This window comes from Trachemys scripta, chromosome 2 (assembly GCF_013100865.1).
Source record: "Trachemys scripta elegans isolate TJP31775 chromosome 2, CAS_Tse_1.0, whole genome shotgun sequence".
In the NCBI taxonomy this organism is placed as follows: Eukaryota; Metazoa; Chordata; order Testudines; family Emydidae; genus Trachemys; species Trachemys scripta.
The window spans coordinates 114,734,956-114,760,387 of record NC_048299.1 but is presented as its reverse complement, the minus strand read 5'-3'; the positions used below and the strand labels follow the sequence as shown (position 1 = coordinate 114,760,387).

The 25,432-nt window shown below is 41.0% G+C and overlaps 1 protein-coding gene and 1 long non-coding RNA gene across 2 annotated transcripts in view; one reads left to right on the top strand and one right to left on the bottom strand.

Annotated features, from left to right (window-relative positions):
* Nucleotides 1-23,335, bottom strand: part of LOC117872725 — a 109,888-nt gene extending 86,553 nt beyond the window's left edge. Inside the window, exon 1 of the long non-coding RNA XR_004644568.1 lies at nt 23,214-23,335. This is a non-coding gene — a long non-coding RNA (uncharacterized LOC117872725). The remainder of the gene's footprint in view (nt 1-23,213) is intronic.
* Nucleotides 1-25,432, top strand: part of GABBR2 (gamma-aminobutyric acid type B receptor subunit 2) — an 835,193-nt gene that overhangs the window by 736,703 nt on the left and 73,058 nt on the right. The window contains exon 14 of the mRNA XM_034761463.1: nt 18,221-18,331. Within this exon, the coding sequence (XP_034617354.1) occupies nt 18,221-18,331 (111 nt within the window). The remainder of the gene's footprint in view (nt 1-18,220; nt 18,332-25,432) is intronic.

Here is a 25,432-nt window from a genome sequence, read left to right as displayed (position 1 = left end):
TTTCTGTGGGCAAGAAACGCCTACAGCTATCTAAATAATTGAAAGTCCAGATGGGCCTAAAATGCAGAGGAAAAACTTACAAGTATAGGCACGGACCTACACTTAATCACCAAATAAAATATATGAAAATGTGACAGAAAATGGTATATGGATCATCCCGTTTGATCTGTTAGTTTCCAAAATGAATTCTTTTTTGAAAATAAGCCATATAGCCTTGCCTAAGTCATTCACTATTATAAGTCACTGAGGCATGATTGTATAAATAAATAGATTTTGAACAGAGAGCTATTTTTGTTAAGAATAGATAGGAACTCTAACATAGTAGAGGTAACAGTAAGTTCAGAATTGCCCATTTGTACCATACATGCATTAAACACACACTGTTGCATAGGCAAATGTGGATTTCAGTCATATGGTGCATGGTAACATAACAAAGAACAGTTCCAAGGAATATATAAAAGGGCGCCTGATTATTGTTTTGAACTGTTACCAAATTAACAACTTTTCTGTTCTATACCAGCAACATGAAAAAGTATTTGGTAGAATTGTGTTAAATGAAATCTGGTTTGACAGAAGATCAATTATTTAAGGAAATATTGCATAAAAGTTTTACTGAATTCAGACAAGAACACTTTCTCATGGCTACCTGGTTTGCTCTCAGTAACATCACAAAAGTGGCAACACTGCTTGAGTATTTATTGAAGAAAGATTAAAAGGAAATCATTTCCCTGCCACTGTAGGGATTTTGGGCACTGGTGCACCTTGGTCCCTCCTATCGTAGTCTAGTATCCTGTGGGCTGTAAAACTTCAGTCTAGTTTCAGTTGTTGGGTTTAGAGTGTGAGTATTGGGTAGTGTGGAGATCCTATGATATACAGGAGGTCAGAGTAGATGCCCTGGTGATCCCTTCTGGCCTTAAACTCTGTGACTCTAAAAATCCCCATAACTTTCATACTTTTATCTCCTGGGGAGGCATATAATTTACTATATAAGCATAAAAAATATCAGTCCTTACTCATATCAACAATCCCAGTGAAATCAATGAGACTACCCATGTAAGGATTGAGTCCTTTCTTCTATACTCTGTAGGTTTTTATATTAAATGAACCTTCCCTTGTTCTTTCAATAACTTTCTATTCTGTAAAATCTAAAATAACGTTGATATTTGAGTATATGTACACACACAATAAAATGTCTCTATATATTTTCTTCTTGAGCTTGCAGCCCTGGTTATTTGTCTTCTCAACATAATGAGAAGTGAACTGAAATAAGTTACAAAAGCATTCTCCTAGCAACTTCATAACACTATATCTCCCAACTAAAGTAACAAACAAACAAAAAACAGAGTTAGCCTTTTTCTAGGTTGAACCAAAATCTTTCCAGGCTGGTTCTAGGCTCTGCCAAGCTAAACTCAAACTTTCAAGGCTGGATGGAACAGGCCTCCATCTAAGGCAAACTCCAAACATAACATTAACCCCAGGCTAAGTCTTCCAAAGATGAATCAGGTCTCTGCCTAACCTAAAATCCCAAGCTAGACTGACTCTTGCAAGCCTGGGGCAGGCTTCATAGCACCTACTACACTCTAGCCATCAAACCTCTCTGTCTGACTCAAAATTGAGTCTCCCAGCTAGCAGCAATGCCGAGCCTCCCTCGATTCTAGGAGAATTTTATCACTGGTACCAAGGTACATAGGTGCTGGAACTAGGGGTGCTGCCACACCCCCTGACTTGAAGTGGTTTCCATTATATACAGGGTTTACAGTTTGGTTCACTGGCTCTCAGCAGCCCCACTATAAAAATTGTTCCAGAACCCCTGCTAAACAGTAAGGGGAAAATCCTAATCCTTGCTCCCAGCCTGAGTAGCTAGGCTGGGTTCTGGACAGGTTCATAGGGAGAGAGGAAGAATCCTTCACCCGGTCTATAGAAGGTCTGTGGAGAACACCACAGCAGCTACTGAAGCCAAATGAATAGTTTATGGAGTTCTAGAGGAGCTGCATAGTAATAAAGCTTCTGGCCCCCTCCTCTCCTGACATTCCTGTGTCTCACCCATGGCACAGCCATAGCCCTTAAATCCTGGCCTCTTGCCTCACGTCACAAAGTAAACACTCCTGTCCCAGTGCTGAGGACACTCTACTATACCTTATAGTATTTGTCCAAGTGGCTGCAAGCACATATTTAGGCAGGTTTCAGTCTCTATTCCTCAGACATATATCAGGACAGGACTAGAATTCAAAATTATCTTGACGAATTGGTCAGAAAGCCACAAGATGAAATTCAATAAAGACAAGTGCAAAGTACTACACTTAGGAAGGACAAAATCAGATGCACAAATACAAAATGGGGAATATCTGGTTAGGTGATAACACTGCTGAGATGAATCTGGGGGTTATAATGGATCTCAAATTGACTATGAGTCAACACAATATGATGCAGTTGCAAAAAAGACTAATATCATTCTGGGGTATATTATTGAATACAAGATGTGTGAGGTAATTGTCCCACTCTGCTTGGCATTGGTGATTGCTCAGTTGGAGTACTGTATCCAATTCTGGGTTCCACGCTTTAAGAAAGCTATGAACGAATTGGAGAGAGTCCAGAGGAGAACAACAAAAATGTTAAAAGATTTATCAAACCTGATCTACGAGGAAAGGTTATAAAATGGGGCATGTTTTTTCTTGAGAAAAGAAGACTAAGAGGCAACCTGACAAAAGTAATCAAATATGTTAAGTGCTCTTATAAAAAGAGGACAGTGATCTGTTGTTCTCCATGTCCGCTGAAGGTAGGACAAGAAGTAATGGGCTTAATCTACAGCAAGGAAGATTTAAGTTCGATATTTGGAAAAACTTTCTAACTATAAGAGTACTGAAGCTCTGGAATAGGTTTCCAAGGGAGGTTGTGGACTCCCCATCACCGGAGGTTTTTAAGAACACGTTAGACAAACACCTGTCAGGGATGGTCTAGGAATATTTGGCCCTGCCACAGCACAGGGGGCTGGATTTGATGATCTCTCAATGTCCCTTCCAGCCCTACACTTTTATGATTCTGAAGGGAAGTCTGAAACAATATACTTGGACAACAATCCTATCTGGATTAGATTTCTTTAAGGAAATAATATAAAACAAAGCTCCCACTGACTGCATTGGAATCAGGATTGGATCTTTAAGTGCATTTATATATTAAGGAAACTAATAGTGTTTCAGAGAACTCTTGCCATTAATATACCAGAATATTCCTTTCTCTTATTGCTTGTAATTCCATATTTGGTTGCAATTCTTCTTTTTTTTTTTTTTTAAGTTAATGCCATCTATTTAAAAACAATTAGATCAGTAGATTAAAATTAAAATGGAGCTATCTGGGTTAGGCTGTGGAATTAACAAGTCGCTCCTCTCTGGGAAGCATGTGGCTCTCAAAAATCAATTTATTTAAAACACATAGAAATCAACCCCCACTGGATAAAATGATAAATTATGAATTCATGCCATTTCGAGTAAAAATATGAGAGCATTCACAATGGACGAGCCTATGAATAGCTCTAAGAGTATTTTCTCATCTCTAAATCCCAGTAAACTACAGTATGTATGATTACTATTTTATGGAATTATTTGTATAGAGACAGATGGAGAACAAGAAAGCAGATTTATTTCAAAGATAATAATGTGTGAGCATCGCTGAGGCTGAATCACCAGTGATCTTTTTATTGTGGTAGAAGAAATTTCAGTGGTTATCTATGACATGGCATTTTTTTCTTTCATTTTTTCCCCTTTAATCATAACCCCAGTTTGTTTTATCCCATCTGTCTTTGTAGCAAGTTCCATGATATTAAATAGCTACATTAGGTTACTTGAAACCCATGAAAGATGTAGGTGCCTTATTACTTTGGTAATGTTGTTTTGATGAAACAGTACATTTTTCTACATCTTCCAAGAACTCACATAAAAATAAAATGATATCTTTATAATATATAAAACTGTGGCATTAATATCAATATAGCTATATATACCGGCATTCTGTCGGACATCATTGCATGGTGATCTCAGCTAGCTGAGCGTTACAGAATTACTGTCATACATGTGTGCCAGGATCTAAACATACTCCTAGCAATGAGGATTTGGAAATTGTGAAGTGAATGGGATTTCTGTTGAACTGTCAGTTTCCCAAGGAGTTTAATTTTTAAAGGTTCCATTGAAGCAAGATAACTTGGAAGCCAAAAGTTCATGTGTTGGCAAGCTGAATTTCAGTATAACGGAAGGAAAAAAACAAAGTCACCCTGGAAAATTAACTACTGTATAAGGTCGTGGCTGTAAGGAGTGAGTATTGGCACTGTTGTAGCCAGCGTCGCAAGATATTTACGTGCCAGATGCACTAAAGATTTATATGTCCCTTCATGCTTCAACCACTATTCCATGGCACATGCGTCCATGCTGATGACGGGTTCTCTTCGATAACAATCCAAAGCAGCGCAGACTGATGCACGTTCATTTTCATCATCTGAGTCAGATGCCACCAGCAGAAGGTTGATTTTCTTTTTTGGTGGTTTGGGTTCTGTAGTTTCTGCATTGGAGTGTTGCTCTTTTAAAACTTCTGAAAGCATGCTCCACACCTCGTCCCTCTCAGATTTTGGAAGACATTTCAGATACTTAAACCTAGGGTCGAGTGCTGTAGCTATCTTTAGAAATCTCACATTGCTACCTTCTTTGCGTTTTGTGAAATGTGCAGTGAAAGTGTTCTTAAAATGAACAACATGTGCTGGGTCATCATCCGAGACTGCTATAACATGGAATATATGGCAGAATGCGGGTAAAACAGAGCAGGGCAAATACAATTCTCCCCCAAGGAATTCAGTCACAAATTTAATTAACGCATTATCTTTTTAATGAGCATCATCAGCATGGAAGTATGTCCTTTGGAATGGTGGCTGAAGCATGAAGGGGCACACGAATGTTTAGCATATCTGGCATATAAATACCGTGCAATGTCAGCTACAAAAGTGCCATGCAAATGCCTGTTCTCACTTCCTGGTGACACTGTAAATAAGAAGGCAGCATTATCTCCTGTAAATGTGAACAAGAAGTAGAACTGAGTGGAGTTGTAGCCTCTGAAGTTTTAAATTGTTTTGTTTTTGAGTGCAGTTATGTAACAAAAAAAATCTACATTTGTAAATTGCACTTTCACGACAAAGAGATTGCACTACAGTACTTGTCTGAGGTGAACTGAAAAATACTATTTCTTTTGTTTATCATTTTTACAGTGCAAATATTTGTAATAAAAAATAATATACACTTTGATTTCAATTACAACACAGAATATAATATATATGAAAATTTAGAAAAAAGTCCAAGATATTTAATACATTTCAATTGGTATTCTATTGTTTAACAGTGAGATTAAAACTGCAATTAATCACAATTATTTTTTTAATCATAATTAATTTTTTGAGTTAATCGCATGAGTTAACTGTGATTCATCGACAGCCCTATTTAAAACCCCAATGGCTGAAGCTTCCAGCACTTTCATTAGGATGCTATGTCAAAGCCTCATGCATGTCACTGTTTAACTATCAACATCAACAAGATATATGTCATGTTATTGTCACAGTTCAGGGCAAGTGCACCTGAATTTCCTTCAATGCTCTAGCAAGGCCACCCATTCTCAGGCTTCCAGCTCCCCAGCTGTTGCCTTTCCTGGGTGGAGACCCACATCTCACTCCCTTCTGAGGAGGGCATTTCCTGGCTACACAGTTCCCTGCGTCCACTGTGTTATACCTAGCAGAGACTAGCTGCCCAAGCACACTGCTTGCTTTCTCTGCAGAAACTGATAACAGAATGATTGTCAACAGTTACAAGTTACCACACTGCTCTTCCTATGGAAACCTATTTTATTCTTAAGGTAAAAGCACAACAGAGAAAACATATTAAAAACAATAAAAGAACCTGCACACATGCTATTAAGATTACCAGAGATCACTCCAACTCTAACATGGATTCTAACATGGGCCCACTCCAGGCCCCCGGGGATTCCTTGTGGTTACAAGTTCATAATAGCTTCAGCTCAAAACAAGAACCCAGTCTTATGGGACCTCAGTAGGCCCAGTCCTTCCAACACTTCCCTAAGGATTGGGGCCCTCTATGGACCAGGGTTCTGTCCATTTGCTGGATCAGAAAGAAGTCCCTGAGCCAGTTTAAAACCATGTTTTTTATCCAAAAACCATTTATTTGTCTGGGGCCCCTGTATAATCCAGTTTGAAATAGCATATGCAAACCTCTCCGGGGGTGGGGGGGGTAGCTTCAAAGGGTGATAATGAAGGAAATATATTAGCATCGCCCTCTCTACTAGAGAAGCTATATGCAATGCCATCATAACACATACACCACTGCATTTTTAATTCAATGGGCCCCAAAGGTATGAACTCTAATTCAGCAAGATTTATCTTAATTCCTTAAGGTTTGTTCAGGATATTTCAGAATATGGTCAGTCTGTCACACATATATCAAAGCACAATAACTCTTTTGCATCCAGTTGAGCTACTGTGTATCATAGATATCTTGTAACACATTTGACCACAGACTCAGAAATTAAACAAAAATCACATTCTTTTTTTCTCTGATACTTCCCATGAACAGACCTCAAAATTTGGAAAATATTCTGGATGTGTCACCCCAGTTTAGTAATGTGTCAGTTATTTTGCATTAGTGAACAGAATGACTTTACAAAATAAATACCTTGCTAAAGAGAGAGGACCAATTTCACAGAAAATCAGTCTCTTTTTATATCGGAGTTGTTTAATCTTCAAATGTCCTTAAATTTTCTAATAATTGAAAAATATACAAGCATTTGTTATTTATATTCCTATTTTTCTTGTATAATTGCGAAAATGACCACAATACATTGCATATTAAAATCATTTTATGTTTTTATGTAGAAAACATTTTCAGTTTCATAAAATGCGCAGTGAAATATTAAATCTAATTAACCTTGCAGAAGACATGGATTCAGAAAGAACTAAGAGTGTTCTGAATTAGTAAAATGAGGATTTTCTAATGAAGAAACACATTTTGGTTCCATATAACTCCTAAATGTGCCAAATTTTAAATGTTAAAGCTGCATAGTTTATGCAACAGCACTGACTGTGGTGTTCTACACTTGTAGTGCAACTATATGAATCTAGGGATGAGAGAAATAAAATACACTGTGGAATGAGAATATGAAGACCAATTAACAGTCTAACAAAAGAGAGAAGAATACAACCCTGGGTGTTTTCCCTGAATGTTATTTTCCAAAATGACTAGAATTATACAAGGTGGGTGAGGTAATATATTTTTATTGGACTAACTTCTGTTGGTGAGAACGAGAAGTTTTCGAGCTTACACAGAGCTCGTCTTCTGTTTAACTATCAACATCAACAAGACATATATCAGGAAGACTTAATAGACAAGGCTGGTGAAGGATAGGAGAAATGGAGATTATTACTGCCATTTTAAAGATGGGCAACTGAGACACAGAGACATCAAGGGTAAAATTTTCAAAAGTGCCTAAATGACTTAGTATTGTCCCATTGACTTGACTTTCAATAAGACTTAGGGGACTCAGGAGATCTGGGTGCAGTTATGGGTCAGCCACAGACTTCCTGTGTGACTTTGGATAAGTCACCAAGAGTAAAAGTTTCCAAAGTGCCTAAGTGACTTAGTAGCCTAGGTTCCAAAGTGTCTATGTCACTTATGAAAATGGAACCTAGGCTACTAAGTCACTTAGGCACTTTGGAAACTTTTACTCTTGGTGACTTATCCAAAGTCACACAGGAAGTCTGTGGCTGACCCATAACTGCACCCAGATCTCCTGAGTCCCACTCCAGTGCCCTACCTACAATATCATCCATTCTCTCTAGATTTAAACTTTTAGCATTTTACAGTACTCACAGACTGAAGAAAAGTCTGTGAAGGAGGAATCTGTTGTTTGCGTACCTCTTCAAGCACTGCCTGTCTGGGGCACTAGTAGGTGAACCCTGACCTTTCTAGAGAACACTGTAAATTGGGCCTATATCCTTATACTCCCCTAGCCATGCATGAAGAAATATAATCCCAGCCATGACTCAGTTCCTTCTGACAGTTGCAGGCTTTGACCAGCTATTCAGCAGTGTCCAACACTGCCGTCCATCAGACTCTTTTGAGAAATGTTCATAAGTTTCCATGTGGAGTTATTATTGCTGTAGTTAGAAGTAGCAAAGTTAGTCTTAAGCTCTTTTGCCAATTTTTTGCCCATTGGTCATTTTGGATGTACTTTGGGCTCTGAGTGTTGTGAACCTTTCTAGCCCTGGCTAAGAAAAATCCACAGTGTTCACACTATGCCTCTCCCGGGTTGGCATTGTGTCCATTACAGATGCTCATATTTGGTGCCTGTTCTGCTCCCGCCAAATTTCAAAACCCTGCTGCAAACACTGCAGGCAATAGAGGTCTAAAACAGTCTGGAGGATGTTTATAATGAGCAGTGTTAGGCATCCTAAAGATAGGGGTTGGTGCTGCTCCCCTATTAATAGTAATGCATCCATCCAAGAGGGTTATGATAATTTCACAAGTAAACTGCTTATTGGTGTCCGAAAGCCTTTCTCTAGGCTCAGCAGTTTTGGCATAGAGTAGAGTAAGCATTTTATTGTGGATGATGTGCAACTCTAATGTGAAGTTAACAGAATAAACTGTTTATGTTGAGCTGCTGAAAGCATTGCAAAAACTGATGCCAGTATAAGAAACCTTATTAGGTTTCAAAGGAAGTAGGAAAGCTTCAGCCTAATCACAGACAGGAGGTCTTCAGGCTTTTGCTGATGACATCTGAAGGCCATTTCAATTGCTTTCTATAAAAGGAAAGGGCAGAATTTCAGTACATATACAATCCTTGGTAGGTTTTAAGCTGTCATCTTCTCTACAGCCAAGCTCTCTGGCAAATAGCAAAGTGCACAAATGGTGTTTGATTAGTGAGGTCAGTGAAGTGCTGCATTCAGTTATAATTATGGATTTTTAAAACATTCTTTGGACATCAGAAAAGACCTTATTTTATTTTTATTTATCTAGCTTTTAGCCAGGATCAGTAAATTCATGCAAAATCAATACATCAACCAAAAGGCAAATAGAAACAGTGAAGCAGGCAGGGCCGGCTGCAGGCACCAGCTTAACGAGCAGGTGCTTGGGGCGGCCAAGGGAGAGGGGCATCACCTGCGGCAATTCGGGGGCGGCAGGTCCCTCACTCCATCTAGGAGCGAAGGACCTGCCGCTGAACTGCCGCCGCCGATCGCGGCTTTTTTATTTATTTTTTTTTTGCTTGGGGCAGCAGAAATGCTGGAGCCGGCCCTGGAAGCAGGAATAGCATTCCATAGTACTGAAAAATAAAACACAAAAATCCACATACAGCAAAATAATTCCTACCTGTTTAGGGACACACACAACTCATAATTTATGAGAATTCAACAAAATGTCATTACAAATATTAAGATTTTATGGATCTGAAGCCTGGTTTAAAAGAGAATACAGAAGCTTTACTAATTTTGATACTGATATCGGGCCTGATCACACAAGGTGCTGAGTGTCCTCTGCTCCCACTGAAACACCTCACAGGACTGGGCCCTTATGGTTTTCAGTGGGAGCTTTGCCTGTTCTTGTAGGATCAAGCTCAGAATCCCAGAAAAGCCCACATTTATTTCTCAGCACCTAATGTCCATTACAGACTTGTTCTAGTGTAATTCTGGCACTGTTCCCATTAAGGAAATGATGTATCTACTACTCTGGTAGAATTTTAAAATATTTTAGCACTTTTTTTATATACCAACATTTTTTGCCTGCTTTTCTGTTTTGAGTAATGAACTCGTGCATTCTCTCCAGCCCTAATAACAGAACAGAACTTGCATTTGAAATACATTTGAACTAGGGCAGTCAAGCGATTAAAAAAATTAATTGCAATCAATTGTGCGATTAAAAAATTAATTGTGATTAATCACTCGATTAATCATACTGTTAAACAATAATAGAATACCACTTATTTAAATATTTTTGGATGTTTTCTACATTTTCAAATATATTGATTTCAATTACAACACAGAATAAAAAGTGTACAGTGCTCACTTTATTTTTGATTACAAGTATTTGCACTGGAAAAAACAAAAGAAATAGTATTTTTCAATTCACCCCATACAAGTACTATAGTGCAATCTTTTTATCATGAAAGTTGAACTTACAAATGTAGAATTATGTACAAAAAAACCTGCATTCAAAAATAAAACAATGTAAAATTTTAGAGCCTACAAGTCCACTCAATCCTACTTCTCATTCAGCCAATTGCTAAGACGAACAAGTTTGTTAACATTTGCAGGAGATAGTGCTGCCTGCTTCTTGTTTGCAATGTCACCTGAAAGTGAGAACAGGCATTCTCATGGCACGGTTGTAGCCGGCATCGCAAGATATTTACGTGCCAGATGCGCTAAAGATTCATATGTCCCTTCATGCTTCACCACCATTCCAGGGGACCTGCATCCATGCTGATGATCAGGGCCGACTTTAGGCCGATTCCTCCGATTCCGCTGAATTGGGCCCTGTGCCCAGTGGTGAGCTGGAGCCAGTTCCCAAGCTCCAGCAGCTGTCCGCCCCGCCCCCGGCCCCAGCTCACCTCACCTCCCCCTCCTCACCTGAATGCTCTGCCCCCTTCTCCTCCCCCTCCCCTGCTTCCCGCGAATCAGATGTTCGTGCAGGAAGCCTGGGAGGGTTCAGAAACAAGCGGCAGCTTTGCAAGGTAAGCTGGGGTGGGGGGGAGTGAGGAGGGCTCCAGGGAGGCGTGGCGTGGCCCAGTCCGGCTCCAGCCCAGCGGCTCCGATCTGGCCCCAGCCAAGCGGCTCCCTCCAGCCCCGCAGCGTGGCTCCGGCCTGGCCCCGGCCTTGACTCTGGCCGGGTGGCGTGGCTCTGACTCCGGGTGGCACACCTCCGGCCCCAACCCCTGACAGGTGGCGCAGTCCTGGCCCGGGCCCTGGACCCTGGGCCCGGCCTCAGTGGGGGTAAGCAGCATAGTAAGAGACCGGGGCCGGGGGGGGGTTGGATAAGGCAAGGGCAGGGAGTCCCGGGGACAGGGAGCAGGTGGGGGCATTGGATCAGGCAGAGGTTCTGGGGTGGCGGTCAGGGGATGGGGGAGTTGGGTAGGTGTGGGAGTTCCGGGGGTCTGTCGGGGTGGTGGTGGATGGGGTCAAGGCAGTCAGGGGACAGGGAGCAGGGTGAGTTGGGTAGGGGGTGGGGTCCTGGGGGGCAGTTAGGGTGGGGGGTCTTGGGAAAGAGTCGTCAGAGGACAAGGAGCGGGGGGGGTTGATGGGTTGCGGTTTCTGAGGGGGGCAGTTGGGGACAGGACATGGGTGGGGGTCAGATGCAGCGGGAGGGATGTACTCACTGGGCAGTTATTTACTGGGTCTTCGGCGGCGGGTCCTTCAGTGCCACCGAAGACCTGGGGTGAAGACCTGGAGCACCGCCGGGTGAGTCATCCCTGCCGGGGCCCTGTCGAATCGGGCTGAGGACAGGTTCTGCTCAATAACAATCCAAAGCAGTGCAGACCGACGCATGTTCATTTTCATCATCTGAGTCAGATGCCACCAGCAGACGGTTGATTTTCTCTTTTGGTGGTTCGGGTTCTGTAGTTTCTGAATTGAAGTGTTGCTCTTTTAAGACTTCTGAAAGCATGCTCCACACCTCATCCCGCTCAGATTTTGGAAGGCACTTCAGATTCTTAAACCTTGGGTCGGTTAGAAATCTCACATTGATTCCTTCTTTACGTTTTGTGAAATCTACAGCGAAAGTGTTCTTAAAATGAACAACATGTGCCGGGTCATCATCTGAGACTGCTATAACATGAAATATATGGAATAATATGGGTAAAACAGAGCAGGGGACATACAATTCTCCCCCAAGGAGTTCAGTCACAAATTTAATTAACGCATTATTTTTTTAACAAGCGTCATCAGCATGGAAACATGTGCTCTGGAATGATGTCCAAAGTATGAAGGGCCTTATGATTGTTTAGCATATCTGACATGTAAATACCTTGCAATGCTGGCTACAAAAGTGCCATGTGAATGCCTGTTCTCACTTTCTGGTGACTTTGTAAAAAAGAAGAGGGCCGCATTATCTCCTGTAAATGTAAACAAACTTGTTTGTCTTAGCGATTGGCTGAACAAGAAGTAGGACTGAGTGGGCTTGTGGGCTCTGAAGTTTTGGTTTTGAGTGCAGTTATGCAACAAAAAAAAAATCAACATTTGTAAATTGTACTTTCACGACAAAGAGATTGCACTACAGTACTTGTATGAGGTGAATTGAAAAATACTGTTTCTCTTGTTCATCATTTTTACAGTGCAAATATTTGTAATCAAAAATAATATACACTTTGATTTCAATCACAACACAGAATATAATATAAATGAAAATTTAGAAGAAAGTCCAAAATATTTAATACATTTCAATTGGTATTCTATTCTTTAACTGTGCGATTAATTCAATGCAAAATTATAATTAAATTATAGTTTATATATAAATTCATATAAATATAAAATTAAAATTAAATCATAATTAAAACTGTGATTAATCGTGATTAATTTTTTTAATCATGATTAATTATTTTTAGTTAATCATGTGCATTAACTGCAGTTAATTGACAGCCCTAATTTGAACATAACTACATTGTTTTAGGAAAGAAATACCATAGTGAAAAACAGAAGAGTAAGCATTTCACTGCCTATGGCTGAGTAGTACGGCAGCCATTCAGTGACGCTTTGTGCATACACGTCAAAATATTGGACAGCACCTTGACCCTGTAAATCATTATATACTCAGCAAACAGCACAAGGCTGTTGAGTTTCAGTGCAAGCATGAGTCCAGGCTTCCACGCAGGCACAAATATGGTGAAGCATCAGGTGTTCATTGAGTGCAGGTCTCAAACCCCACTCCACTAATGTGAGGTAAAAAGGAGAAGGGGTGTGGGCAGAGGATGGACGTAGCTGAAAAGACATGAGCCCAGATCCTGAGTGGGTGTGAACTAGTGTAGCTCCCCACTGCTAAAAATTAAACATTTTTGGGAATACTGTAGATCTGAAAAGAATGGAACTGAAATAATTATCTCACAACTCAGAAAAGGATGCAAGTAGTGGCACGCCAGAACTCAAAGATGTATGGGAGATCAGTCCTGTATTTAAAAAAAAACTCTTTGGCCTTGTAATGAGCTAAGACAAGGTTTAGAAACTTAGAGAAAATGTATCTTCAGGACAGTCCTGTTCATATGAAAATGTTGACACTACTGAATTTTTAAGATAGCAACTCTCACCTGAACTTTTCTCCATGTCAATCATAAATGATGGAAAATCCAGAAAGCTTTATCTTCAGTTTGGAATGTCAAATTACATTCAGTACATAAAGACTTTGGCATTATGAAACATCTTGTCCCTGATTAGGGAGAAGGAGACATTTTTAATGATCCCAAACACACATTAGTAGCATTGTAATATATTTTTCTGCTACCTGGCAGCCTTACCCTGAGAGGTGATGAGCACCTGTAGCTCATGTTGATGGTAATGGGAGTTGCAGGTGATGGGTGGCTGTCAGCGTGGGGCCATACACTACTTATGAAAAGGTAGAATCCTCCTCTGGGACCTCTTTTATTTGAGAGATTTTTAGGATTTAGATTATCCTATTCAGGGTTACTACTGGGAAGGGGTGAACGTAACTGTCATTCTGTGCCAAGGGTGCAAGGAAATAACTATGGATTGTGAGAAACATGCCCCACAATCCTCTTTCCTTTTCTTTCTTTCTTTTTTTTGTTTTTTTTGTTTGTTTGTTTGTTTGTTTGTTTTGTTTTCTGTCTTTTTTATTCTTTGTTGCTATCTGAGGTCAGCAGTAGCCAGGCAATCATGCTTTACATGTGGAAGGGCTGATGAGGGAAATGGAGTAGGGGCTTGATTCTGCACTCATTGAAATCTCTGGGAAAATTCCTACTGACACTAATGGGAGCAAGGCTGACCCGTAGAATAATGGTCAGTTTTTCTCTGAAATCCTTCTATGAAAAAATCACTTCTATATTTGAGTCAAAGAAAAACTGATTTTTCCGTAGCTCAGATAAATCAATATTCTTCTGCCTCATAGATTTTATACATGTAGCCAGCTGAAAAAGGAACTGGCTGTAGTGACTTCCACTGGTACTGCACATGTACATAAAGTGAAGCACATGGTGATTTACATCAGCTGAAGATCTAGACCATCATTTTAAATTGGAAATAGTGAGTTGCTTTGAACATTTGTGCCCATATTTCAGGTTCTTCTCAAAAGGAAAACAAGATAAGAGTTCACAACCGCTTTGGATAGATTGGTACAACAGAATATTCCTGTCAAAGTAACACAGCAAGTCAGTTAGAATCACTAATCTAATTTGCAAATTATGTCCAGTGTGACAGACTCAGACGACTGGGGTACAGGAGTCTGGCAGAGGGCAAATATACTGGTTACTGGATGAGTAGTTTTCTGTTCCCTGGGTGACCAGAGAAGGGGCTGCACTAGAGTAATGAGGAACCTGCCTGAACCAGTTAAGGCAGGCAGGCTAATTAGGACACCTGGAGCCAATTAAGAAGAAGCTGCTAGAATCAATTAAGGCAGGCTAATCAGGGCACCTGGGTTTTAAAAGGAGCTCGCTTCAGTTTGTTGTGTGAGTGTGAGGAGCTGGGAGTAAGAGGTGCAAGGAGCTGAGAGGGTGTGCTGCTGGAGAACTGAGGAGTACAAGTGTTATCAGATACCAGGTGGAAGGTCCTGTAGTGAGAATAAGGAAGGTGTTTGGAGGAGGCCATGGGGAAATAGCCCAGGGAGTTGTAGCTGTCATGCAGCTGTTACAGGAAGCACTATAGACAGCTGCAGTCCACAGGGCCCTGGGAGTTGGGGCCTATTGAATTTTGTCACACCAGGTACAAAAGGCATGCATTGCTGCACTATCCTCTTTTCTGAGGGTGAGTGAAAGCTATGAGGGTTTCTAGCAGCATTAATTTGTACAGAGTTTCACTTGGTCTCAAGGGGATTTGGGGATGGGTTATATTCTAAACTGAGCTTTTGCTGCAGTTTCTGTAGTACAATGGCAATAGCATAATCCAAGCACTTGGTTTATCTCAGGGCAATAAAACAAAACAAAAAATAGTCTGGAACATACCACAATGTGTCTCATTGCATACTCAGCCATTGATCAATAACACAAAATGTGAAGAGTGATTTTTAACTATATATATTTTCATGGCTGCATGTTTGAGCTATACCATTAGCTTTTTTATTATTTTTACCAAATTAGCTGTCCAAATCAAAAAGACTGAGTTGTTTTCTTTCCCTTCAGTTACACAGAATGCCTTCCTGGATATTTTTTTCATGGTAGTTAGTTATTTGTTTAAACTATAACAGATTAATGTGATTGGCAGTATTAAAGAGTCATTGCACATATGATGAACAGTCTTTCTGCCTTCTGTTTTGCTGTAGCAGGGTAAGCATGAATCCACCTATCACATTCAATTCCCTAATTACTAATCTTTACAAAGCTTCTTTGCAGCCTTATGGAACCACACCATCAAAAGTCTTACTAAAGTTGGCTTTTCTTTTACACACAAATACATGTACTTGTGGCACCTTAGAGACTAACAAATTTATTAGAGCATAAGCTTTCGTGGACTACAGCCCACTTCTTCGGATGCATATAGAATGGAACATATAATGAGGAGATATATATACACACATACAGAGAGCATAAACAGGTGGGAGTTGTCTTACCAACTCTGAGAGGCCAATTAATTAAGAGAAAAAAAGCTTTTGAAGTGATAATCAAGCTAGCCGAGTACAGACAGTGTGATAAGAAGTGTGAGAGTACTTACAAGGGGAGATAGAGTCAACGTTTGTAATGGCTCAGCCATTCCCAGTCCTTATTCAAACCGGAGTTGATTGTGTCTAGTTTGCATATCAATTCTAGCTCTGCAGTCTCTCTTTGGAGTCTGTTTTTGAAGTTTTTCTGTTGTAATATAGCCACCCGCAGGTCTGTCACTGAATGACCAGACAGGTTAAAGTGTTCTCCCACTGGTTTTTGAGTATTTTGATTCCTGATGTCAGATTTGTGTCCATTAATTCTTTTGCGTAGAGACTGTCCGGTTTGGCCAATGTACATGGCAGAGGGGCATTGCTGGCACATGATGGCATATATCACATTGGTAGATGTGCAGGTGAACGAGCCCCTGATGGTATGGCTGATGTGATTAGGTCCTATGATGATGTCACTTGAATAGATATGTGGACAGAGTTGGCATCGGGGTTTGTTACAAGGATAGGTTCCTGGGTTAGTGGTTTTGTTCAGTGATGTGTGGTTGCTGGTGAGTATTTGCTTTAGGTTGGGGGGTTGTCTGTAAGCGAGGACAGGTCTGTCTCCCAAGATCTGTGAGAGTAAAGGATCATCTTTCAGGATAGGTTGTAGATCTCTGATGATGCGCTGGAGAGGTTTTAGTTGGGGGCTGAAGGTGACAGCTAGTGGTGTTCTGTTATTTTCTTTGTTGGGCCTGTCTTGTAGGAGGTGACTTCTGGGTACTCGTCTGGCTCTGTCAATCTGTTTTTTCACTTCAGCAGGTGGGTATTGTAGTTTTAAGAATGCTTGATAGAGATCTTGTAGGTGCTTGTCTCTATCCGAGGGATTGGAGCAAATGCGGTTATATCTTAGAGCTTGGCTGTAGACAATGGATCGTGTGGTGTGTCCTGGATGGAAGCTGGAGGCATGTAGGTAAGTGTAGCGGTCAGTAGGTTTCCGGTATAGGGTGGTATTGATGTGACCATCGCTTATTAGCACAGTAGTGTCCAGGAAAAGGACCGCTTGTGTGGATTGATCTAGGCTGAGGTTGATGGTGGGATGGAAATTATTGAAATCATGGTGAAATTCCTCAAGGGCTTCTTTTCCATGGGTCCAGATGATGAAGATGTCATCAATGTAGCGCAAGTAGAGTAGGGGCGTTAGGGGACGAGAGCTAAGGAAGCGTTGTTCTAAGTCAGCCATAAAAATGTTGGCATATTGTGGGGCCATGCGGGTACCCATAGCAGTGCCGCTGACTTGAAGGTATATATTGTCCCCAAATGTGAAATAGTTGTGGGTGAGGACAAAATCACAAAGTTCAGCCACCAGGTTAGCTGTGACATTATCAGGGATACTGTTCCTGATAGCTTGTAGTCCATCTTTGTGTGGAATATTGGTGTAGAGGGCTTCTACGTCCATAGTGGCCAGGATGGTGTTTTCTGGAAGATCACCGATGGATTGTAGTTTCCTCAGGAAGTCAGTGGTGTCTCGAAGATAGCTGGGAGTGCTGGTAGCGTAGGGTCTTAGGACAGAGTCTACATAACCAGACAAGCCTGATGTTAGGGTGCCAATGCCTGAGATGATGGGGCGTCCAGGATATCCAGGTTTATGGATCTTGGGTAGCAAATAGAATACCCCTGGTCGGGGTTCTAGGCATGTGTCTGTACGGATTTGTTCCTGTGCTTTGTCAGGGAGTTTTTTTAGCAGATGGTGTAGTTTCTTTAGGTAATCCTCAGTGGGATCAGAGGATAATGGCCTGTAGAATGTGGTGTTAGAGAGCTGTCTAGCAGCCTCCTGGTCATATTCCAATTTATTCATGATGACGACAGCACCTCCTTTGTCAGCCTTTTTGATTATGATGTCAGGGTTGTTTCTGAGGCTGTAGATGGCGTTGTGTTCAGCATGGCTGAGGTTATGTGGCAAGTGATGTTGCTTTTCCACAATTTCAGCCTTTGCACGTCGACGGAAGCAATCTATGTAGAAATCCAGTCTGTTGTTTCGACCGTCCGGAGGAGTCCATGCAGAATCCTTTTTTTTGTAGTGCTGGTAGGGAGGATTCTGTGGGTTAGTATGCTGTTCAGAGGTATGTTGGAAATATTCTTTGAGTCGGAGACGTCGAAAGTAGGATTCTAGGTCACCGCAGAACTGTATCATATTCATGGGTCTGGAGGGACAAAAGGAGAGGCCCCGAGATAGGACAGACTCTTCTGCTGGGCTAAGAGTATAGCTGGAAAGATTAACAATATTGCTGGGTGGGAAATACATGTGTTTCCCAACCTACTGGGAACAGAATGAAATGGCTTCTGAGGCATAAGTACGTGTCAAATTAATTCAAATATTTTACTCTTTACTTTTTCTTCCCTTTTAGCCGGACCCTGCTGGCAGAGATATTTCCATTCGTCCGATTTTAGAGCACTGTGAAAACACTCACATGACCATTTGGCTTGGCATTGTCTATGCCTACAAAGGGCTGCTCATGGTAAGTATTGCTTGCTTTACATAGCAGTGCTGTCTAGTGGCTACTCTGGTAAAAAATAAACAGCTTTCCTGATGAATAGAAGTAAGTTTAAAAATCCTTGAATAAATCTTTTTAAAACAGATGTGATATTATGTTAAGTAACAAGGGCACTATTAAATATAACACTAAAGCATTAACCTAATAGGTATAATGCAAACTAAAGAATTTGGCAATCAAAGAATAGGAATATGAGTGAGAAAATGTGAATTGTCTTTAAATCTCTTGTGGAACTCGGGCTAAGGGGCTGTTTAATTGCAGTGAAGACATTTGGGCTCAGGGCAGAGCTTGGGCTGTAGTACCCTGTCAGGTGGGAGAGTCCCAGAGCTCAGCTGCAACCAGAACCGGAACTTCGACACCACAATTAAACAATCCCACAGCCTGAGCCCTGGGCCAGCCACAGGTGTCTAATTGCAGTGTAGACATACACTTAGGGGCCTCAATCCAATTGAAAGTCACTCCAAATTACTTAGGCCTTGGCTACACTCGCGGATTCAGAGCGCTGCCGCGGCAGCGCTGTGAAGCGCAAGTGTAGTTGCGCCGCCAGCGCTGCGAGAGCTCTCTCCAAGGGGAATAGCTTGCAGCGCTGCGAGCGAGCGTGCAGCGCTGCAGGTGCTGATTACTGGCACTTTACAGCACTGCTCTCGCTGTGCTCGGGGGGGGGGTGTTTTTTCACACCCCTGAGCGCAGCAAGTGCAGCGCTGTGAATTGCCAGTGTAGCCAAGGCTTTAGACACTTCTCGAAAATTCTACCAATACTATTTTGGTTCTTTCTGAATTTCATAATGCTAATGACTAATTCTATGTAACTAGTAAACTTTCTGTTAAACCAAACCTATGTAAGATCTAGCTAACTGGGAAAGCAGATTACTTCTGAAAATTAGAAAGGATTTTAGGAGACATGCACTGTATTTTTTCAGCCAATAAATATGGGACACAATCTGCCCTCAGATCTGTGCAGACAATTCCCATTTAAAATCAGTGCATCCCTATAACTAGAAAGAGCACAGAGTTCATGTTTTTAGTACTCAATTGCTGACAAGTCATTAAACTTTACCATAATATATATATACTTTGCAATGTAAAGGCTGCATGATGATTGATATATACAGTGTTGTTGTAGCCGGGTTGGTCCCAGGATATTTGAGAACAAGTGAGGTGAGGTAACATCTTTTATTGGATCAACTTCTGTTGGTGAGAGAGACAAGTGTAAGCTTGAAAAGCTTGTCTCTCTCACCAACAGAACTTGGCCCAGTAAAAGATATTACCAACTATTAAGGTGGGAGAGGTATGTCATTTGTCTTAATGAATGGGTTGCTTTGATTTTTGTAGTAATTTTCTGTTTTATCTACTGTTTCTTCCCAATTTGTCACTGCTAGCAGGAAACTCTCATTCTTGAACTGTAACCAGATTTTACACATTTTGCATGTTTAGGTTTGTAATATAGTTTCATAGTGTTAGGTCAAAAGGACCATAACTGGTATGCAAGGACATCATTGGCCAAACCTCTTAAGTGCCAACATCAGTGTACAAAATTGTAAAATGTTCACTCTGCATTTTCATATGTAAAAAGTAGGCATTGGTGTTTGCTACATTTTTCTCTGTAATTCTGTTCATAAGAGTTAATATGTCAAAGTTTTGTCTGGTTCACCTATAATGGTGTAATAGAGCTGGTCAAAAATTAAATTAAAATTCTGAAAAAGGTTGAAGGGTTCAAAGTGAACTGATTTTTGCAATTTATTTAAAAAAATGCAGAAATAAGTATTCAAGAATATTTCCAATACAACTTTCTATTTTTTTATAAAAAAATTCCAAGAAAATTTTCACATGGTGCATTTTTTAAAAAAGTCAACGAGTTGTTTTTTTAAATTTCATTTTGGATAAAATGACCATTTTTTGACTAAACATTTTCTTTGAAACATTTTGGCCGTCAGTGTTACATTTATGATAACATGAAAGTATTTATTTTTGTGCTCTAGATTCAGATGGTATCTCTGTAAGGAAGATACTCTTACATATTTGAGTAGGTGCTGATTTGATGATCATTGCTCCTTTGTCCTAATATAGTTTTTTTTGCATAGCCTGATGAGAAATTCATTACTAATTAAATAAAAATAATGTAAGCGTCAACTAAGAATTATAGATTAGTATGAATTTGATCATTTGGCTGCTGAGAATGTTGCTAAATCTTTTCTTGCCTATCACAAACACTACTTTGGATGCTGAGCAAAATTCCATACATGCGACATGTGGAGAACTGAACACCACTAATACATTCATCCATAAACTTGTGGGATAGAGACAATTAAAGCAACTAACACTAAATTGCAAATCTGCTTTTGTATTTAATTACAAACACATTCAACTTCAACAGTACCATACAGTTTAAATAGATGTTCTGGGTTGTTGCAGATAAATCGTTATGCAAATACCATTTAGGTCTCCACAGATTTAGGCCCCAATCCAGCAAAGATTTACAGACTATTAGCTTGACATGGTATGAATAGTCCCATGCACTTCAAAGGGACTACTCTCTGTGTAAAGAGAGGTATGTGTATTAATTGTTCCAGGAGCAAGACCTTAGGGTATATCTAAGCTGCAACTGGAGGTGTAATTTCCCTCTTGGATAGATGTACACATGCTAGCTTTGATCAAGCTAGCGCACTAACAATAGCAGTGTGGCTGTAACAATGTGGGTGGCAGCACAGGCAATCCACCCATGTACAACCTAGTCTGAGGCCCAGCTAAGTACTCGAGTGGCTAGCTGAAGCCACCGCCTGTGCCGCTATAGCTACACTGCTATTTGTAGCCACTAGCTTGAGCAGAGCTAACACACAAACCTACCCAACCTGGAAACTGCAAATCACTTACAGTACACACATACTCTAAGGGCTAGTGTACACGGGCAACTGCAGTGCTCTAAAAAAAACCCCACCTCCACGAGGGGCACAGCTCCCAGCACCGGTGAACTGTCTACACTGGTGCTTTACAGTGCTGAAACTTGCTGCACTCAGGGGGGATGTTTTTTCACACCCCTGAGCCAGAAAGTTGCAGCGCTGTAAATTGCCAGTGTAGACAAGCCCTAGGATAGCATCAAGCCTAATGAATGTTGTATAACCTTCTGTACTTACTGTCATAATTTATAGTAGTAAAAGTAAACTAGAGCATATGTATCGTTAGCTACTCATTATTATGGTCAATTAGACATTCTGGGTCATGTGCATGTTGTCCCTCATTTACTGGCAGCCATATTGCATGGCTTTCAAAAGGATGTGTGACTAATATTTTGAAGTTTGCAAAGGCTGTTACTTCAGGTGTACTGTGTTCCATAGCCATTAGCCAAATACATACCTTTTATTATTTTGGTGCCTTACCATAACACAAATCTCTGCTATTGAAAAAGGAAGATGCTCTCTTACTAATTAGGCTATTTTTGTCATCATTGCACCTTTGTCCTATTGTAGGTTTGGGGGTTTTTTTGTTTTGTCTGAGAACCTTAGGAACATTTTTCATCTCATTATCACAGAAGTTTAATATTTCTGTATGCAAGACAGATACTTTGCCAGTATTACAGAAAATAGAAGCCAATTATATCATTGTGAAAAATATTGGAAGGGTTTGAGATACAAAACTCAACAATCTATAACATTCATTTCAGTTATTTCACATAATTCACTAAGAGATAGATACACAAAAGGAATTTAGGGACCTAAGTGCCACTTTAGGTGCACAAGTCCAAAATTTAGATTCACAAAATTCTACTCAGCTGCCACCTAACTCGGTAGTCTAAAGTCCGTACGGCCTACATTTCTGCTCTCAAAGTCCCTTAGGTGGCTTCATTTTTGCTAGTGGACATGCACAAAGTCACAAGTCCTGACGCCGTGCTACTAACTCATGTCTAAGCCTCAGTTGGTTTCACAAGCTAGGTGTTCTCTCACCTACCTGATCAGGCCCTATATAAAACACAGCATGAGGAGAAGGTAGTGCCTAAGCCCCTCCTTTCTCCTCAGCATTTCCTACTGGCTAGCTTAGGTGGCTCCCCACTCATCTTGATGGCTTTTGCAAATCCCATTCTTAGGCACCAAACTCAGCCCATGCATTGTAGATGGAGCCTGGGCTGTGCATTCCACTAGGCAAAAGGGCATCTAAACATTAGATATTGCAACACTGAGTCCCCATTGTGGATCTAGCTTTAAGCAGCTGACATTGATTATGTACCCATCAATACAATATTTGGGGGATGGGGACTATATGATGTGGCTTATTCATTTACTTGGGCAAAAATTATTTAAAGTGTCTCTGCTGTCTCAAGTTGAGAATACAAAAATTTAGGTTCTCAAAATCAGAAGTCCCCTGAAATTGTTGGCATGAATGTATTGATAAATATACACAACAACGTGTATGTTTTCACAGAGCAGCAAAGAGTTCCATAAGAGAGACAAATAATGCACAGCTCTGGCAAAGCTCCCTCTGCTGGACACTGACAAGGCTTCTAAAGCCCTAAAACCTCCCTTGGACTGAGCAGGCTGTAGCATTCTCTCTTTTCTTGGCCTCTCTGGCACATTTCCTGGCCACAGGGTCTCTGTCTGTTATTTCTTCACAGAAATGGGACCAGGAGGCCCAGCTATCCTAGGCTCCAGGACCAGTGCTGAGCTCCCCAGTAGCTTAAGCACATCCTTTCCCAGAAGACTAACCTCCTGGGTGCTCTGAGTTTACAGTTCACTCTTCAGGAACACATGATAGTGAAAAGTAGACAGACAGAGATTGGCTTTGGAAACCATTCTTTACATTAGCTAGCACAAGGAATACACAGATCTAGACACTTTTCCCTTTCTCGGTTTCCTTACCACTCTGGAGCATTCTCTGGGCTGAGGTCAGAGTCTTCTGTGGAGTCCAGGACACTTCCTCTCCCCCCACCCTCCTGAACATGGCTTCCCTGAATCATGGAGTCTTTCTGATCTCTTCTGCCTCTCTCTCAAAATGACTAGTGAGAGATCCTTTCTTTTATCCTTTTTGCCAGGTGACCTTTGGATCAGCCTTTTGAAGTGATCAAGGTCCCCTGTTTGCTGATCCATTACTTAGTTAGAACACCACCACCCCCACATCCCAGTTCAGACTTTTGTCCTGGGTCAGAGCCATCTTTGTCCAAGGATGCTCCATTCAAATGGATGATTTTCAAAGTTTAGTGACTCTCTGATGTTAGACTTGTGCCATCATCATTTGGAATTTCACAATGGAAGTAAAAAAACAGCAGAGAGGCAAAAAACAGCCTTGTAATAAAAATGGAGTTTGCAGCTTGATAAAGATGTATGCGGCTAGTTCATAATCTCAAACAGAATTAATAAATTGTACAGCGATTCCCCAGAACAGTACTTATACATTTTCCACATACTGTATACAGCAGTAAGCAAACACAAAAGACTTATATTTGTGTACTTGTAGGTACTTTAAGAGAGCATTAATAGTAGCGACTGCTGAAGAAACTCTTGCTGACAGCATGGAGGTTTCTCCTGTATTGGCTTCAGTTTCTTCCTGGTTTGTGCTCAAAGAGTAACAGAAAGGTGGACCACATATGCTGTCTTTAAACAGTGTGACAGACCCAGACCAGTGGGGTACAGGAGTCTGGTAGAGGGCAAATATACTGGTAACTGGATGAATAGTTTTCTGTTCCCTGAGTGACCAGAGCAGGGGCTGCACTAGAGTAATCAGGAACCTGCTAGAACCAGTTCAGGCAGGCTAATTAGGACATCTGGAGCCAATTAAGAAGCTTCTAGAATCAATTAAGGCAGGCTAATCAGGGCACCTAGGTTTTAAAAAGGAGCTCACTTCAGTTTGTGGTGGGAGTGTGAGGAGCTGGGAGCAAGAGGTGCAAGGAGATGAGAGAGAGAGAGAGAGAGTGTGCTGCTGGAGGACTGAGGACACCAGGAGGAAGGTCCTGTGGTGAGAATAAGGAAGGTGTTTGGAGGAGGCCATGGGGAAGTAGCCCAGGGAGTTGTAGCTGTCACGCAGCTGTTACAGGAGGCACTATAGACAGCTGCAGTCCACAGGGCCCTGGCTGGAACCCGGAGTAGAGGATGGGCCCGGGTTCCTCCCAAACCTCCCAATTGACCTGGACTGTGGGTTTTTCCAGAGGGGAAGGTCTCTTGGCTGTTCCCCAACCCACATGGTGAATCTCTGAGGCAAGAAAGCCTGCGCTGGTATGATTTTTTTTCAGAGATGGTTGTGCATATAGTATGTTGTGTTTATAATATATCACAGTTTTTGAAACATGGCTCCACATAGATTTATGGCTGCTTTGTGTCCTCTCATTATTCACTGCAATGTTTCTGTACTGCACTGATTTTGTATTGCTAACATGGATTTTGTATTTGTTAAATGGCCACTGCCACAGATTAATTTTCTATGTGACCACATTTGTTTGCCATGCTGCATATTTACATCATTGCTCTCTAAGCCTGCTCTTGAGTATGGTGTTCTGGCATTCCTTAGTAAGTGTCTCAACCACAGAAGTTGAGTAGACTAATTCCTGACGTTGTGCCTTTCTGTGTGCGCCAGCCAGGTGACCTTCACTTCCATGTCTAGCTTTGGATTCCTGCTGATGTTGAGATGGTTCACTTTACATATAGCAAGGGATGGTAGATGCTGATAGATGTGTGTCCATTACAGTTGGCTCTCTGATATGTTTATAGGTGCTGTGATTGGCATAAGCCTTTTTTTTTCTGGTTTTCCTTCCATAACCTGATTTCAGCTCTGACATTATCAGGCTGAGGACAAGTGGTGCCACAACAAGGCACCTGTCTATTCACCATCTACACCTGTGTTGCCTAAGGTTTAACTCCTTTCTGTCTAATCATTGTTTTTAGATAATTCCTGTCAGCGTATTTCTATGTGAAGAGCCAAACTAAGGAGTACACTTCTTATAAATTATTTTCTTACTGCCACTGATGTATACCATAAATATACACAGAAAGAGCAGGAGTACTTGTGGCACCTTAGAGACTAAGAAATTTATTGGAGCATAAGCTTTCGTGGACTACAGCCCACTTCGTGGGCTGTAGTCCACGAA